At 39.5% G+C, this 17,806-nt stretch overlaps 1 protein-coding gene across 2 annotated transcripts; it reads right to left on the bottom strand.

Annotated features, from left to right (window-relative positions):
* Window positions 1–373: 373 nt before the first annotated feature.
* On the bottom strand, window positions 374–16,593 carry lingo2b (leucine rich repeat and Ig domain containing 2b). 2 transcript variants are annotated; one of them, XM_077237376.1, is made up of 2 exons: window positions 16,276–16,593; window positions 374–2,904 (listed from the first exon to the last, which is right to left on the bottom strand). In XM_077237376.1, the coding sequence occupies exon 2, from the start codon at window positions 2,896–2,898 to the stop codon at window positions 1,075–1,077; it is 1,824 nt and encodes a 607-aa protein (XP_077093491.1). In that variant the 5' UTR covers window positions 2,899–2,904; window positions 16,276–16,593; the 3' UTR covers window positions 374–1,074. The 2 variants fall into 2 exon arrangements, with proteins under 2 accessions (XP_077093491.1, XP_077093490.1); XM_077237375.1 differs by having other exon boundaries at window positions 15,614–16,312.
* Between the last annotated feature and the right edge of the window lie 1,213 nt (window positions 16,594–17,806).

Raw genomic sequence — 17,806 nt, 5'->3', positions numbered from 1 at the left:
ATGTTTAGAAAACACAAACATTATAGAGACTAAATTTATGCTTCATGAGAAGCTGTATATAAATGTGAAATTTCAAGTTCTTAGCTCAAATTGACCAACAGCATTGAGCTTTAATATTTTACATTTTTAAATGCCTGTTGCTAAGCAACCACACTGTTAATCTATCCCATAATTCGGATGATTGAAAAAATTTAGCAGCAAAAATAGCCTGCATGCAAAATTGGGTGACTTTTCACCAAAAAGGGGTGAAGTTAATGAAAAAAGGAATAAGCACAAGAAGCACCAAAAGCAATAAGTCTAACAAGGTGTAGGTTCATATCTGTTTGGCAGGTTTTGTGCCACAGAATAAGATCTGAAATGACAGTAACACTTATCAAGCTGTACGATTTATATTTATTTTCTTTGGAAAATATAACAAGATATTTAGAATGTAAAAACATTTGAGCAGCATTTGACAGAACATAAGAAAAGAAAAGAACATTTTCACACAGTTCCACAGACTTCCACTGAGTCACGAATACAGCCCCTGGAACCCACCATGTCAAGCGGTTTCTTGCATTTTAACATCTTTACAACAAAATGGCAGAAAACTCTCTGGTTCCCCTGGAGGTTCTGCTAAGAACAGGGTGTCCCAGGAGAACAGGAATTCTGAGCAAAACCAAACACTTCACAACACAGCACTGCCGAGGCTTTTTCCAGTAGATACTTTGCTTATTGGGGAAGACAACTTGAGTTTTTGCAGCGTTTTGAAAGGTAATTGTAATGTATCTGTAAATAGATATATTCATATATAGAAATATACCATTCTTTCCAACAAATATGAAATATATACAACAACTTGAGCTTAATCACGTCTGCACGGTCCAAATAATGCTTTCCACATACAAAGCATCGCAGAAGACGCGAATCATATGTTTTGGTGTTTTTCTTTTGCTTTCTTTTCATTGGGAAACCACGTGTAAACTCTCATGATTTAATACATCCTTTGCAGCACATATACCCAAAGACTCACAAAGTCCAACAGATACGCACACATACCATGCAACCCGTGAAATCCTCGGCTATGTAAAAAGTTCAGATCATCTTCATGTTTACTCGTCTGGGCCCACTTGTTTCTGTAAGTTCTGAGTTTGCACCTTTCCTCTTTCGTGGGACATATTGAATGTCCACGCTTCCTCTGTGCTTCCCTTTACCACGGCTCCATGCAAACAACAACAAGAAACAGAACAAAACGACGCCCAGGAAGCTGAGGCAGCCCATTGCTGTTGAGACCAGAATGGTGGTGATATCCAGCACTACTCTGATGGTGTACTCCTCTGTGCCATTAATCAAGGAGCTGTTGTAGTCGGGGTCAAAAAGAAAGCTTCGGTTGGCATAAAGGGCTCTGTCCCTGATTCCCGAGCTTTTAACTGCATGCATTACAGACAGAGTAGCATTGCCCGCTGGGTTCGATGCCACACACACATACATGCCGCTATCCTGAGGCTCTGCCATGCGAAACTCTAGTGAGCCATTGGTGTGGACCACCACTCTTCCTGTACTCTTTGTGGTAATGTGCCGCCTATGTGGTGTCAGCCATGACACAGAGGGAGGTGGAGCCCCATCCGCACTGCAATATAGCCAAGCTCTCTGCCCTTCTTCTGCCTGTGACGGGTAGGTTGCCATGGAGATGACCCTGGGTTTGGTGCAGATAACATAGCGAGAGATTTGAGGTTCTACCAGGTCCCTAAGAGGCTTTCCAGCCAAGGGGGCAGGAGCACTGCATTCAGGTTGAACATCCCCGTACAGCAAAGGTGGAGTCTTTTCCAGGAGCCAGCGTAGACGACAGTCACACACTAATGGATTCTGACCAATCAGAAGACTCTGCAGGGCTTCGGAAGCAGGGAAAACGCTCCTCTCAAGTGTGGAGAGACGGTTGTAACAAAGGTCAAGAATACGCAGCGAGGAGGCTCCTTGAAAGGCATGAGGTTCCACACTGAGCAGGTTAGCTTGTCGCACTCGTACAACTTCCAGTCGGTCCATTCCCCGCAACCACCCTGCTGGCAGGACCCGTATACGGCTGTAAGACAGGTTGAGATGTGTTAGATACAACAGATGCGTCACAACTGGCACAGACGTCAAGTTGGTGTGGGTAATGGACAGTGTGCTGAGGTTCAGCCCCTGCAAAGTGGAGGTTGGAAACCCCTCTAACAAAGGCCAGCGGTCCACTTCCAGGTGTTTTAGTCGCGGCATACCCTTAAAGGCGTGTGCCTGAAGCTCTGCAATGCCCAAGTCCCGCAACCGCAGGGTGTTCAGGCCATGCAGATGTGCGAGAGCATGTGTGGGCACTGTGCTCAGGTTGCAGTGCTGCAGCGTCAGAGAGCGCAGGGACGCCAGGCCACTGAACGCCCGTGGGGCAATAAACACTAGCTCATTATCACTCAGCTCTAGTACCCGCAGCCTCCGCTGCTCTTCAAAGCCGTAGTCCAGCAGAATAACAAGACGGTTTTGACTGACATCCAGCAGAGTGAGCTCACTGAGGCCAGCTAGTGCCCCACGCGGCAGCAGAGTCAGCTGATTGCTGCGCAGCCGGAGAGAGCGTAGCCGCGGCTGAGTGCGAAAGCTGCCCGGTTCCACAGATGACAACAGGTTGTTGCTGAGATCCAGCTCTTCTAGCAGTAGCAGCGAGGAGAAGTTCTGTGGCGTCACAATGCGCAGCCGGTTTTTACTGAGGTCCAATGCCCTTGTTTCTATAGGAATGCCCTCAGGCACCTGCACTAACCGTCTGCGATGGCATGACACAGATCGCGTGGGCACAGAGCACTCGCAGCGGGCAGGGCAGGCGTGGACAGGGCACTGAAACAGGAGGAGTGGCAGGAGGGAGAGCCCCAGAGCACAAGAGAACGGAAAGAACAGCATGGCCACCTACAGAGAGAAAACAGAAATAAAAAATGATATCAATAAGAGATATGGCTGCATGATTAGTCACTACAGGTCATTTAAACATCCACAAATATATTCTCTGAGACTATGGGTCATTCTACGAATTGGGATATTCTACAAGAAAATTTTTAATTGTTTGAGATTGTATGATTACAAAATTACATTTTGGTATCTCACGCTAAATTTCATATTTATTGGAATATGTTGGGATATAAGGAATAGTTATGGAATAGTTTATTGCTTTAAAAAAGGATAGTAACAGCTGGCTGTGGTTCTCAAACATTTTGACATCCCCCAACTTGTAAAATAGGATACTATGATATTACCTAAATTTCTGCATGATAAAGCTGATTGTTTTTACACTTTTTGTATTCCTGAACCTCTGAACTAGTGACACAGTCCTTTAATTATACACAAAACCTAGGAGAAAAAAATGCATATTTACTAATATAGCAAGAAGAAAAACATAAATAAACTACAAGTAACTCGATTTTTCGTTCATGTTTATAAAATATGTGATAAGTTGGCATCAGCTATTTATTGTAACTTTTGTACATGCAGTATATATACAGTATTAGGGACACAAATAAGCCTACATTTTGTAGAATGACCCTTATGCACATGCATGCACGTCAGGTTCTTTGTTCCATCCCAATTTCCCAACACCTCTTCTGTGCAAGACCTCTCTTGATTCTAGCTGATAGGAGCCCTGTGGTGCATTGATCGCCTCTTTGTCTGTCTCTCATGCGCACGCACACACACACACACACAAAACCTGCTTTCAGAAAGACATCTCCAAACATGCCATAACCATGGAAACCCCATGCTCCCTTGGCACAAGTCCTGCTTTGCCAATCGAAATCAATAATTGAGGAAAGCAAAAGGCAGGCATTCCACAGGTCTGTTAGATTTTGATCACAAATGTGTAGCCTAATTTAAAACAGATGCATAGTCTGACTTTAACCATATCTGTTTAAATGGTAAATTTACCAAATAATTAGTCCAGTTATAGGAGAATAGCACTGTAAGACAAAGACCATATCAAATCAGATAAAGGCAGACAAAAAGGAGATGTTTTAAATTTAACCTGGGCATTTTTATACATATCCATTGACTGACTTTCCTTACCAACATGAATTGGGTTGAAATACAACCCTTATTTCAAACAAAATGAAAATCAAACAGGCAGTTAAAACCTCTAGCATACGGATCAACCAGCAGGGGAACTTTTACATTTTATAAGCTATCTATCTTGCGTGAGAATGCATCATTTAAACTGTAACCAATTAGTATTGTAAAATGAATGTTGTCCATCAAAGATCGTACTCCTCTGACCATTCCTGAAGCTCTGGTTATATATTTCAATATGCTTCTCGCTTTTAGGCTGTTTTTCAGTCTTTTAAATGTTCCCTCAGACATGATGCACACTGTTCCATAATACAAGATGATGTTTCTCATTATGAAAGAGACATGAGAGTAGTAATTACTTTGAAAATATAACTATCAAAGAGCATTGTTTGGGGGAAGGTTATGTGCACACACTCTCAATGAATTATTAATAGTAAAGTCATAAAGGAATGTGTTTCCCTTTATTGCTCTAAAATGGCCCTAAAGAGAAATGATCATAATTTTGGGCAGAAAAACGGGGCAGACAATTTTCAGTGAATCGCAAGCCACCGTGGAGCACTCTCATAACCGATATAGCTACAGATTGACCTGCATTCACTATATAAACCTGGTGCCCATTTCTCTCTGTATCATTTAGACATCCGCCTTCACTAAGTCAAATACTATATAATCTGTTTTTACAGCATTTTTCTTTGTATAGCCTAACTGTTTGTACAAATCACATTTTAGAAAAATTTATCAAATGCTTTTAAGCTATAGATAAATACAGGAATTCGTTGAAATCACCAAGACAGAGTTCAAGGTGCAAATTCTTTAAAAATCTACCTCGCACTGGCCCAATTGACTCAAACGAGCACAGGTCGTCTCATTCGAGCGCTCATATGATTAGTACGAGCAAGGCTCGGCTTTCCTTTCAAATCAATATCAATGCATTCCACGAAATATGCTGCCACCTTAAAAGACATGTGACTGCAAATGACCTTGCTTGCACAAGAGAAGCATTTTTTAACCTTGGCGCCGCTGAGTTTCATTCACAACTCCATCAGGTTTGTCGCGACACAACACGTCAAACGTTCTCCTGCCAGCGTGAGTGTCAGAATGAAGACAGAGGACACGTCTGGGTGGAACATCAGGGGGCAGCACTAAGCCCGTGGTTCGTAATGGGGAGCAGCTCACTGACAGGAGAAGTTTATTAAGTTTTAATGAGTTAATAATTCAATTCATCCCAGCAGATCTAATGACAGTATCAGCAGCAGGGGAGAGGATGAGCGTTGATGTAATTCTTGCTAAAGGTGTCTGGATTAGATGTGCAATTCTAAGGCGTTTATTATCTCTCTAAAGTTTATCTGTAAATCATTACAAAGTCCTCTTTTTTGGGAATGGAGATAAGCCATTACACACAGCGGGAAGCTGCTTTTGGTTGAACAAATGTACTCTTCTCAGTCTTTTACAAAAAAAATGATCTCACAGCCACAATCTGTCGCGCTCTCTACCACACACAGACACACGGCAGTACAGCTTTACCACTCAGAAATACACTGAATGATCATCATTTGAACACAGGGCAATTTTGTGGTTTTAAAACCACAAGATATACGGGAAAAAAGCCGCCTTTTGAACCATGCATTCAATAAAACAGAAAGCAGTCTTGAAGCAAGGTGGGAGTTTATAAAGAAAAGTAAAGAAGGAATAAATGAATAATAACCTATATAAATAAAATAATGAATTATTATAATGCTCAATAAAAATAAATAAATAAAATTACTGTTTCCTTCAGCTTTCTGAAAACTGGCTGGACATTGTGATATTTACCACAGTTCTTTTATTGTATTGACATAGCCATTATGTTTCTCTTCAGGTTTATACATCTAACAGTACTCTAATGACGCATAGTAAAAAAACATACAGTGTCAACTTAAAAGTAAATATTTATCAGATCTAATGTTATATTTTGGGCTAGAGAATATGTTGTGTCTGCCAGGGTCCACCAGGGATGCATAACTGTTAAAAGTTTGTTTTTGCAAATAAACTTGCTCAATGCAATGCAGCTGAAATGTGTTGACTAGACTGGAACATAAAAGAAATATAGTCAAACTGACAATATGTATTTTTTCTTTTTTTGAATCAAAGATACCAGAACGTCCAATTTAACAGCTGAGCTGCTAGACAACAAACAGACATCACACTAGTAAAACTCCTTGATTTTTGCTGTGAGCATGTGAGTATCAAAAACCTTCTGTGTCCGTTTCTAGCGTATCAAAGTAAAGATCAGAGCGTTTCCTCAAACATTGCAGGTGAGCTGTGGAAAACAATCCGTCCGTGTCTCCTCATTGCTACATCAGTGTCTCTCTTTCACAGACAGAGATTGTAAAGCCTGCGGTTTCTCTTACTTTGAGGACATTCTGCAGATTAACTTGGTCTAATTTTAGTTTATCTAATTTTAGTCTCATCCATTTTTCATTGAGTGAAACCACCACAGCCACTGAGAGCGCAGTGTCCCATCTCCCACCGGGTGAATGTGCGTATAGGCTGTGTTTCTGAGCTATTTGAGACCGAAGGGAAAACGGCAAAGTTTGTTGGGGATTTTGTGAAGCATTGGAAGCATCCATATTATATCAGCATGTATACGCGGTAGAGAACGTGTGCGTGCTGACCTTGATCCTTCAGGGTCTTTGGATCTCATGTTTAATTCAGCACTACAGCACGAGCTTGAACTACATGTGGTGATCATTTCATACAGTGGTGTCTAAATGTAGGTGCCACGGGCTGTGTGTGTTCCCTGCGTGTCGCTTTCAGGCAGTGTGCTAGTATCTCTATGATGCTCTGATCCAGCCCAGTGGAGCTCTATTGACTCCAGCTATTGATCTCTGCGTTATTACACATTCGCTTCTTCACACGTCTCTCACATTGCGCAAGACTGAAACCCTGTGTAGCTCTGCACCCATGGCAACCGAGCTGTCAATCAAGTCCTTATCTCTGAATGTTTCATATCCCTAGAGCTCAGGTGAGAATTCACTGAATACTTTAATAATACCCCAAATGATTTTGCTGGAGTGCCAAATAGTTTCACTCATTTGAGTTTCTGTGCTGGATGACCGTTCCCCACGTAATACTATATTCGTGAGGGGAATATAGTATTTCCTGCATGTTTGAATGCTGTCAGCTAACATCATTGGAATAAATGAGTATGTTTACACATGTGTTTGTGTGCGTCTGAGGCTGTCTCACTGGCAGGGCAGATGCAATGTGTTTATGTTTAACGGACATTCAGTAAGCAATCAGTTGAGTGTCTGGGCTCAGCTGCTGATGCCTTAATTCAGGGGGCATTTGTCAAGCCTGTCAGCATTTGTTCTTCAAATGGCAAGACTTTTAAGATGCTAAGAAGGTTAAATTACAAGCACACAAATCTTTATAACCATAAAGCTCATTCATAGCTCAATATTTACTCTATTTTTGCATATATATATATGTATACTGTATATAGCAAATGCACTACTCATAAAGCCATTGCTGTCTCAGAAAAACATCAAAGTTTTTCGCAGAATATATGAAGGATGATTCAGAGTGGTTAAGCAGAGTTGCGTTGACAGATTAATCACAAACACGAGTTGCATGAAGATGCTCCAGAGCGGTGTCTTCGAAGATCTGGTGAGAAATATAATATTAAATGCCTCTCTATCACAGTGAAGCAATGAGTTTAAAGACCATTAAAGACCACTAAATGTTTTGCCTTTTTTCTTTCAGGTGTGTGTGTATATATATATATATATATATATATATATATATATATATATATATATATATATATATATATATATACACAGGTCCTTCTCAAACAATTAGCATATTGTGATAAAGTTCATTATTTTCCATAATGTAATGATGAAAATTAAACTTTCATATATTTTAGATTCATTGCACAGCAACTGAAATATTTCAGGTCTTTTATTGTTTTAATACTGATGATTTTGGCATACAGCTCATGAAAACCCCAAATTCCTATCTCAAAAAATTAGCATATCATGAAAAGGGTCTCTAAACGAGCTATTAACCTAATCATCTGAATCAACTAATTAACAATGAACACCTGCAAAAGATTCCTGAGGCTTTTAAAAACTCCCAGCCTGTTTCATTACTCAAAACCGCAATCATGGGTAAGACTGCCGACCTGACTGCTGTCCAGAAGGCCATCATTGAAACCCTCAAGCAAGAGGGCATCGGTCCTTCTCCACAATCTTCCTCAGGGTCCGGTCACCTCTGTTCGTTGTGCAGCGTTTTTTGCCACACTTTTTCCTTCCCACAGACTTCCCACTGAGGTGCCTTGATACAGCACTCTGGGAACAGCCTATTTGTTCAGAAATTTCTTTCTGTGTCTTACCCTCTTGCTTGAGGGTGTCAATGATGGCCTTCTGGACAGCAGTCAGGTCGGCAGTCTTACCCATGATTGCGGTTTTGAGTAATGAAACAGGCTGGGAGTTTTTAAAAGCCTCAGGAATCTTTTGCAGGTGTTTAGAGTTAATTAGTTGATTCAGATGATTAGGTTAATAGCTCGTTTAGAGACCCTTTTCATGATATGCTAATTTTTTGAGATTTTGGGTTTTCATGAGCTGTATGCCAAAATCATCAGTATTAAACAACAAAAGACCTGAAATATTTCAGTTGGTGTGCAATGAATCTAAAATATATGAAAGTTTAATTTTTATCATTACATTATGGAAAATAATTAACTTTATCATAATATGCTAATTTTTTTTTAGAAGGACCTGTATATAATCATATAAACTATACAATAACAATATAATATTATATAATATGTTTTTTGAAATTACAACTAATTAAATGATTAAACTATTATTACAACAAGTATTACAATGAATATATTGTATTATTATATCCTGTATTAACATATGGCTATTGGTCAGCCTGCTCTCAAGATATTCATAAAACCCTGGTCAACAAATTCTTAAAAGTGAAGTCTTGAAATTAATATCAAACAGAAATTAAAAATGCTTTTCAAAAAGACTGGATGGACTACAGCATGCTAAACTGCTGTGACACATGTCAAACCCCCAAATACATCTGCATATACACATCAAAAAGGCCTGTTCCCAGCAACACAAATCTTTGGCACAAAAATTGTTCACATGCAATTATTTAACCATGTGCAATCTCTAAACTATCAGAAAATAAAAATACAATGTAAATCTTGAAGAGAGAATCTCAAAATGCCTTCAGAGGGAACACAGATAATATGTAAGGGAAGAGAAAATAGATACAATAGAAAAAAAAAGAATCCAAAGGTAAAAGAACAGGAGCTGGTGAAAAGGGGTAAGAAGAGGTAGTTTGGAAAGAGGAACATGTTGCAACGCATGAGAGGAAAAACCACGAGACAAAGAAATCAGGCATACTGATTCATCTCTCCACCTGCGTGCCTGAGTAATAACATTAATGTGCGTGTAGTCACGTTTATTTGGCCAACAGGTTTCCTCCTCCCTTTGGCATTTGTCTGTGTGTGTGCGCTCATCACCGGCATACTGTGTAGTAGAAGCATCATTTATGCTTTTTTGTTGATATTTTCTCTGCATACACAATTTTCTGCATGTACACAATCACAATCACACACACACACACACACACACACACACACACACACACACACACACACACACACACACACACACACACACACACACACACACACACAAACACACACAAACAAACACACACAAAAGAAACGGATGCGAGAGACAGAGAAAGGCGAGATTTGATGAGCCGACTGCCTCCAGACATTGCTTCTGCAATGCTAATTAACCCTGCAGGCAAAATCCACCACCAAGACTCTAACCCTTACCACCATTAACACACACCCTCCCACACACACAAGACCTCAATGATAATCGTGTATGAAAGTTTACTTAGCTGCTGCTGAGTTATTTCCTTTTGCATTTATTTTCTTTTATAACTATTCTCCTTCAAAATAAAGGTGATCTAATCAATAATAATTATTTTCAAACACAACAGAGAGCTAGAATTTACATTTCATGCAGAAAATGTGTTGTACTTGCCCATTCAAAAGTCACTGCCATTATAGCAGAGTGTTCTAGGTGCTTGCTTACTGCCCCTAGTCAAAAGAGCCCATCCCTATGCCCGGTACAGATTGCACAATTTTGGGCTGTCCCTGACAAAAGATGACCAATCGTTGCGTTTTCTGTGGTCGTGGCTCCTAAACGGTTGTCCTACGTTAGTGAGAGAGATTCAAAGATAGCCTACTATATCTTACAGCGTGTTTTCTGCTACGATCTACTTCTACTGACTAGCCAATGAAAATGGCTAGTCATTTGCAAAATTGGCATGCCAAGTTCACCTTTTTTCCCTAGCACAGACAGCATCCATATTTTCCTCTTTTGCTTCCTCCTTTTTTTTCTTCAGCCCACATTAAAAACCACAATTGCAGGTGCCAATAGCCTCGTGGGTAGCGCCGACATGGCGTCCTGAGTTTGAGTCCTCTCTCTCTCTCGAACTTTGATTCCTTTCAACTTAATGTCCTGTCATAAGACAAAAAGCGGCAAAAAAACACAATTGCCAAAGTGCGATTCATCTTGCTCTATTTGTTTACCATTAGCGCATGCTGATGACATTTTATTACTTCTATACTAACTTTCATCGTGGCCTACAATTCAATAGGTGTCATCATCGTACAGTCTACATAGGCTGCATGTCGTATCAAAGTTCATTAGATCCATTTCGTACAGTGTGATTTGTAATGATCTTCTAGGATTGCCAATATTGCACAGTCTATCAGGCATACTACATGATATTTTAAATATGGCTCGGGTTCCTAATTTGTAGGATTTGTTCATGGGATTTTTCACAAAAATCATAAATCATACTAATTTACAGCTCATCTCTCCACAAGAAAGTCGCACAGTAAGCGGTATTATTCTTATCCATAGCACAAATCAATTTTTTTGTACTTTAGGAGTTAGGCAAGTATAAGCAACAAGTTGTGAATTTGATTTGGATTGGCCACACTCCACAGAAGGTTAAATTAGAATTTGAAGTGGAACTTCATGAATTCTCAGAGAAAATCCACCATGGTACCAAAATTGGTAATATAAATAAAAATTATATAAATTAAGTACAGATTTCTAGAGGGGACGAGTTTCAAACAATGCTGTCAAGCCAAGTTTTTTATTGACATACTTTCCTTAAATCTTGAATAGAGAAACTCAAAAAAAAAAACTCAGAGAGAGCAAATATTATGTAAAGGAGAGGAAAATAGCTAAAGAGAAAATTCTGTATTTCAAGAGTTGGTGAGAGGAATAAGAGATCATTTAGAAAGAGTGGTTATTCAAAATTGTGAATTTGAATTGATTAGGCCATACCCCACAGGAAGATGAATTGGAATTTGAACTAGAAGTACAGAAAATGTATGAATTACAATTCAGATAATTTCAAAGTTTTTTTTTTACACCATGGTTCAAAAATTGGTCATATGAATAAGTACATACAATTTAAGAAAATATTTATATAGGGGACTTTTTAAACTTTCAAACAATGCTGTTTTTTTTATTACACTTGTATGTGGGGGTATATTTTCGTTGTATTTCAGTTCTATACAATTCTACTTCCTTCAGTTCTAATGCAATGTTCTAATCCTATATGCAATTTCAATTTAAATCTAATTCAGGAACTAAAGTGGCATTTTAAAAATCATTAGCAAATACTACTAATTTGCAGGAGTTGATAATATCTTTGGGTCATGGCAACCAAAAAACATTTTCTTCATAAGGATTTTGGTGTTCACCCTCATCAGGACATTTTCTGGGTGGCGAGTCTATCCTTGCTTGCCATTTCCAGGGAATTGAATCAGCTGCTCTAAGAAGTAGTACTCTTGAGAACAGTCTGTTTCTGATTCCATAAAGTGCATTACCATTATGAGTCCAAACCAGCTCTGGCATGAAATCCTGGAACCCAGATGGATAATGATATTCCAACAACCACTGCCACCAACAAAAAACATAATCTGATTTGCAGACTAGGATTAAACTAACACATCTTCCCCTAAAATATCATTGCATCACCCTAGTAATTTTTCTAAATAATCATACTATACTTAATAGTAGGCAATGGTCAAGCATTTTAATTTAAAATAAGTGAAGTGAAACACTAAGTGAAATTGCTTTGGCAATGGGTGCATAAATATCACAGCAACTTGACGGACCTGCTAAAAGTTCACAAAATCTCACATACACACATGACTGACACAGGCACACATCCATCCACATGCATATTTAGCTTGGTGCCTGATATATGCTAATTCATGCACATAATGCAGATTACTGAGATAGTTATCGGGCTTAAGCTCTTTGAGAACTGTTTGTCCCCAAACAAGCTAATAAGTGAGCTGGAGCAAAAAATATATGACCTTATTCTTAGCATCTTAGCAAGTAACAACAGTCAGAGAAACAAATATATTAACAAAAACTGTGAGAACTACCCCAGTAATTGGTGGCACTGAGGGTGTGAACTGCATGCAGATGTTAAGGTTGAACCACAGAGACCCTTGTTACGCTACATTCAGGCACAAATCCGATGGAACTGGCCACTCATGAATATGAACAAAAAATCCTTTCCTTTAGAAATATTGAAGAATGGAGCTATTCAAAGACTAGTTATTCAAAGATGACTCATAGCATTAACGGAGGGAATAAATTTCGTAAAAAATAGAAAAAAGTCTGCTAGTGTGCGGCCTCTCTAGAGGACGCTCAGGAAGCTCCTGGAGGCCATCTGGGCCAGTGGAGTTGAAGGAACTTTGAAAGGAAGCCTAATTAAAAAGTAAAAACACTTGCTTAGTCAGACAGGATTCAGAGCAGGAACTTTTTTTCTTCATGTCATACTTCTGACAGTATAAAGAATCTGTTTAATTGTGAATACTTAGTTGGCTTAGCACTTAAACATAAAGGTTCTTTATTGGCATTGATGGTTCCTTTAACATTCATGGAATCTTTCCATTCCACAAAAGGTTCTTTAGAGTGGAAAAGGGTTCTTAAGATTTTTAGAATGTTCTTCACACTAAGGGAACAAAAGTGTTCTTTTTAGAACTGTTGACTGAAACGTTCTTTGGGGAAATGGTTCTTCTATGGCACAGTACTGATGCTAAAACACCCATTCAAAACCTATATTTTTAAGAGTGTATGTGAGCTGTGGTGGCTTCTGGAATATTTCATAAAACTATTGTCATAGCAAAAAAGGCATAAAGTGTTCATCATATCATATCATATCTGTCAGTGGGCCCTGTGCTGCCCATTTCACAGAAGAAACTCAAATCAGCTCAACATAAAATAAAACCTTTAGCTTAATATATAAGCCCTTCCAGCTTCAAGAATTTTTTAATTTGTTGCAATACAAATACATTCCAGGTTTTCCCATTTTCCCATGAGAGAATGCCCAATAGTGGAAACTAGGGGGTATGAGCATGTACAATTAAATACATATTACATTTGTCCAAAAAATCGGATAAACATTTACCACTTATTTTATTTCCATATTTGAAAATGTAGTCATGTTTTTCTTTTCTTAAGAACCTTAAGAATCTTAAGTTTTCTTAAGAATCTTAAGTTTTTTTTTAAGAACCTTAAGTTTTCTTAAGAATCTTGAGAACCCACAGCAGATTGTTAACACTAGTGTGTCAAATTTGTAACCCTGTTGGCATCCCTCAAAATTCCTTAATGAAGCCAGCTAACTGTCAGACTTATTAGGCTTGGCTCTGGAGAAACAGACTTGTGATTTACAAATCCCCCGGGGAAGTAGGGTTTACATCACTTGCCACTAGTTCTCAATTACTTCAGTATGAGGAAGTAAGCTGTCTGTCAGGCTGAGCTGTCTTTCACTACAGAGAGAAGTGCTCACCATTCTGCATCTAGAAACATCACTAGTTGGCTGCTTGTTTCAACCATAGATGGCTATTTACTTATTTAACCATTTCACAACAACATTCACAATCTTGTCCTGACTGAACCTGCCAAGACTACTGGAAAGTTAAGATTCAGTTAAAACGGTGAAAGACATATAAAACAAAACAGTAAATCGAGACCACGCCCCCTATTAGCCCATGCAAACATTAACAAAAAAGCAATGTATAACATGTCTAAGTATATGTCCGATTTATTGTAATAAATAAAGAGCAAGGAATATAAATACACTCATTATTAACCACACCTATTAAGTAAATCTGGATCAAACTCTTTTCTTCAGACAGCACTATATATTAGTGCCACTTTCTTTTTACCACTTTCTAAATTGCCACTCTGTCTTTATTCCTGATTCATTCCTGCTGAAGATTGGTTTTAACAATAGCATGCATGCACATTCCAATAAGTCACTTTGGCAGTTGTAAGAAAAGGTGTAAAAAAAGTATACAAGAAAAATGTATTTATGTTAATGCAAATGCATTTCTGCATGCCTCTGAAAGCATTTTAAACAATAGTAGAATGTTATGTCTTCAGTGTTTGCATTTACATTTAAAACAAGTTGATTTAATTCACTGAGCAGTCATTTAAATACCATTCAGTTCTTGCAGCACTTGTGAAATTCAGTGAAAGTAGTCTGGAGGCTTTCCTGAAAAATGGTAGGACTAATCTGGGTAAACCTTTTTGCTGTGCTAAAAAAAAAAGAATAAAAAAAAGAGACAAACAGTTTTATGGTTCAGTTGGTACAAGGTGTCAGCAAAAAATGCAGTACGCATATATTGTCAATACAGACCTGTTGGTGCAGCTTACAATGAGAGTAAAGCAGAGATTAAACCTATTATACACTGTGAAATTTGTGCTATGTTTGTTACATAATAATTACATAATTACCATGTAAAATACCACATTACAGAGCATTCCCTTAGTGCCTAATTATATATATAGAGGTGGAAAAGAATTTCTGAATGTAAAGAATTGTAGTTTTTCTGGAAGGTGATACACATGATGCTGTGATTTAATCAGGTCGAACACAAAGGATTAAACATCAGAAGGTGTTAGGGTGTAGACAGCAACACTTCAGAATGATTTTAGGGTTAATTACACTTGCCTTCCTGATATGAAATATATGAAGAAGTCTTGAGTTTTTAGGTTAAAGCCGTGTTACAAACTTTCTCTCTAAACACATCCATTCACACTCTCAAAACCAGTACGCACTCAGACATTCAGTCACACCTACACACTCATCTCATTTATAGATGACACCAAGTTCAAAAAGTCACATACACAAATGTTCATATAAAAAATAATCAGATTATCCGATGTCCACTATCTCCTAACAGAAGCTCACCTCGCAATACACCTAAATAGCCTTGTATCAACTTGCCAGGTCCATTTCCTAAATCTGTTTTTTCCTCCTTCCTTCAGCTCCTAATGGATGTGAAAACGCAACTGCATATCCTGGAGATATGCTGAGTTTATATTTTGTCTTAACGAGGTTTAACGCAAATAATAGTGCTCTCGCCACATGTGACGACACACTTTGATAAAATGAAAATGCAAATGGGTGAATCACACCCTGACAAGTTACTTACTTATTCAGTCAGTCAAAGCTCTGCGTGTCTCTCTCGAAGGCAGGTCTTCTTTATTGTGTCTGTCAGCCCCAAAACTGTCCTTCTCCACCCCCTGAAATCCACACTTTTTGCTCTTTACCTAAGAACAGCATTCATCACTGTCCAGAGTCCTTCTAGTCCATCAGCGGATGAGATCGGAAGCGTTGAAAGCCACGGGAGGGAGAATCGCCGTGGCTGCCGTCTGCCGAAGGAGCTCCGCTAAGACCGTGCGCATTAAAGACACCTGACCGTCACAGACAAAGTGAACTAGTGACACACTTCCATGCACCGTGCTGATGAAATATCGCAGTGAGGTCTCCCTCTCTCCCCGTGTCTCTCTTTTTTTTCCCCACCTCTCTACTAAAGCGCAGCAGGAGCGGGCTGTGGAAATTCACACCAGCGCTTGCTGAAACCCCTGGCAGAATACATCACCACTTTCCCTTTATGAGTCACAATGCACAAACATACACACCTCTGATCCGTTCCTACCTGCCAAACGCAGAGTGCCTCAAACGAACACGCACTTTTAATCGGTTTCCTTTACCTCCATGCACTGGCAGTATAAATAGTCTTAACTCTTTCACGAACACACACACCTCACGGCATAGGTACGGCTTACGTGCTCAGCGCGTGCGGCTTGTTACCTGTGGCTGCTGTTCTAGATGCCATAAGGATCAGTGTCCCTGTGATCAGCGTCTGAGTGATCAGCTAAGGGGAAGAGGGAACAGCCAGCACTCTGTCTCCACGACAACGCCCGGCAGATGCCACACCTCCAGTTCAGGCTCCTCAAAAACAATAAGCGTTTATCGCCACCCTCCCTCTCTCTTCTTCTTTTCCCATCCGCCGCTTCCCGCTGTAAAGCTGCGCTCAGTCAGAGAGAGTGACGCGTTTGTGTGTGACGTCTTCCCAAAAGCAAGGATTCTGTATGTGTGTCTTTTAGACTTGAGTTCCACAAGGGGATTAGGCACTTTTCATCTTCATGACGCACACTAGAAAGAGTGAGAGAGAGGGCGAAAGAGACCGGAGATGGAGAGACAGAGGATGGGGTCGTCATGGAGATATTCGTCCATGAAGGCAACGTAGGGTGAATGACATGAGATAGAGATAGAAAGAAAGCAGGGGCATTAGTAAAGCCCTACGACACAACCGCATGGCACTTTTGATTCAGTTTCGCATACCAGAAAAGAACTAACTAGCTGAAAAGGCACTGGTGCTGATTTGCATGCACATATTCTCGCTTTCTCCTCTTGAGCTTTACTCGTGTAACAAGCTAGCCCTCGGGGAGGCCCTTCTACCACTCTATCGTGCGTCTGACTTAATGCTCCAGCCTTCAGATTAAAATAGCTGCAGCCAAATGCCTTAAACTCGCCGTCTTTTCTAAGATTACAAAGCACTCGGCTTGTCCAGCAACGTGAGCTTCAATACGAAACCCTGCGGAGTGGACAAAGTGAAGGCAGATTCCCTTATGGTACTTTAGGTAATACAAAATGCCATGTCTAATTCCTATTAACATGGTGTAGATGGCAATCTGCCGTTGGGAGTATGACAGGCTCTTCATACATACTAAACAAAGGACGCTACAGTCTGTAATTGTGCACAATGTAGTGGGTGTTATAATTAAGCCACTCCCCATCAGGTTTAAGCCTCGCTAACATGAAAATAATTGACTGAGAAGGGGTTGTCGGCCATACAGATGAAACCTTGATGTATATGATCTGATAGTAACGAGTTAGTCAACGGTATCTGGGGCGTCAATGTATGCAGCATGTGCTCTGTTGAATGCCAAATGTGTTTTCAAATGTGCAGTTGTAATTGTAGAGCTCTATCATCTGATTCTGTCATGCTGATCTGATATCAAAGAGATGAAAGCTTACTGTGATTGCACATTCCAGGAGCTGGAATCCCACACATGCAAAGCTGGATACACCCGGAGACAATTACGGTGAAGATTGGGCAAGCCAGGCTTTTTACTACATTACAGTAATAGTAAGATTCAAAGAAAATAGTTTTCTGTTTGGTGAGAGGAAAAGTTCGAACTCTATTACTTTAATGTGTCTGAAAGTATGTTCGCTTCCGACTTGTGTAATAATAAAGAAATGTTACATTCACACTGAAGATTAATACAGAGTCACTCCTCTTTTGACTGCTCAATCTTGTTCTGTACATACTGAATTT

This window comes from Siphateles boraxobius, unplaced genomic scaffold (assembly GCF_051911475.1).
Source record: "Siphateles boraxobius isolate OS27281-9 unplaced genomic scaffold, OSU_SipBor_1 20, whole genome shotgun sequence".
Lineage (NCBI taxonomy): Eukaryota > Metazoa > Chordata > Actinopteri > Cypriniformes > Leuciscidae > Siphateles > Siphateles boraxobius.
Note: the sequence above shows the minus strand (reverse complement) of the source record. Positions and strands in the feature narration are given on the sequence as shown.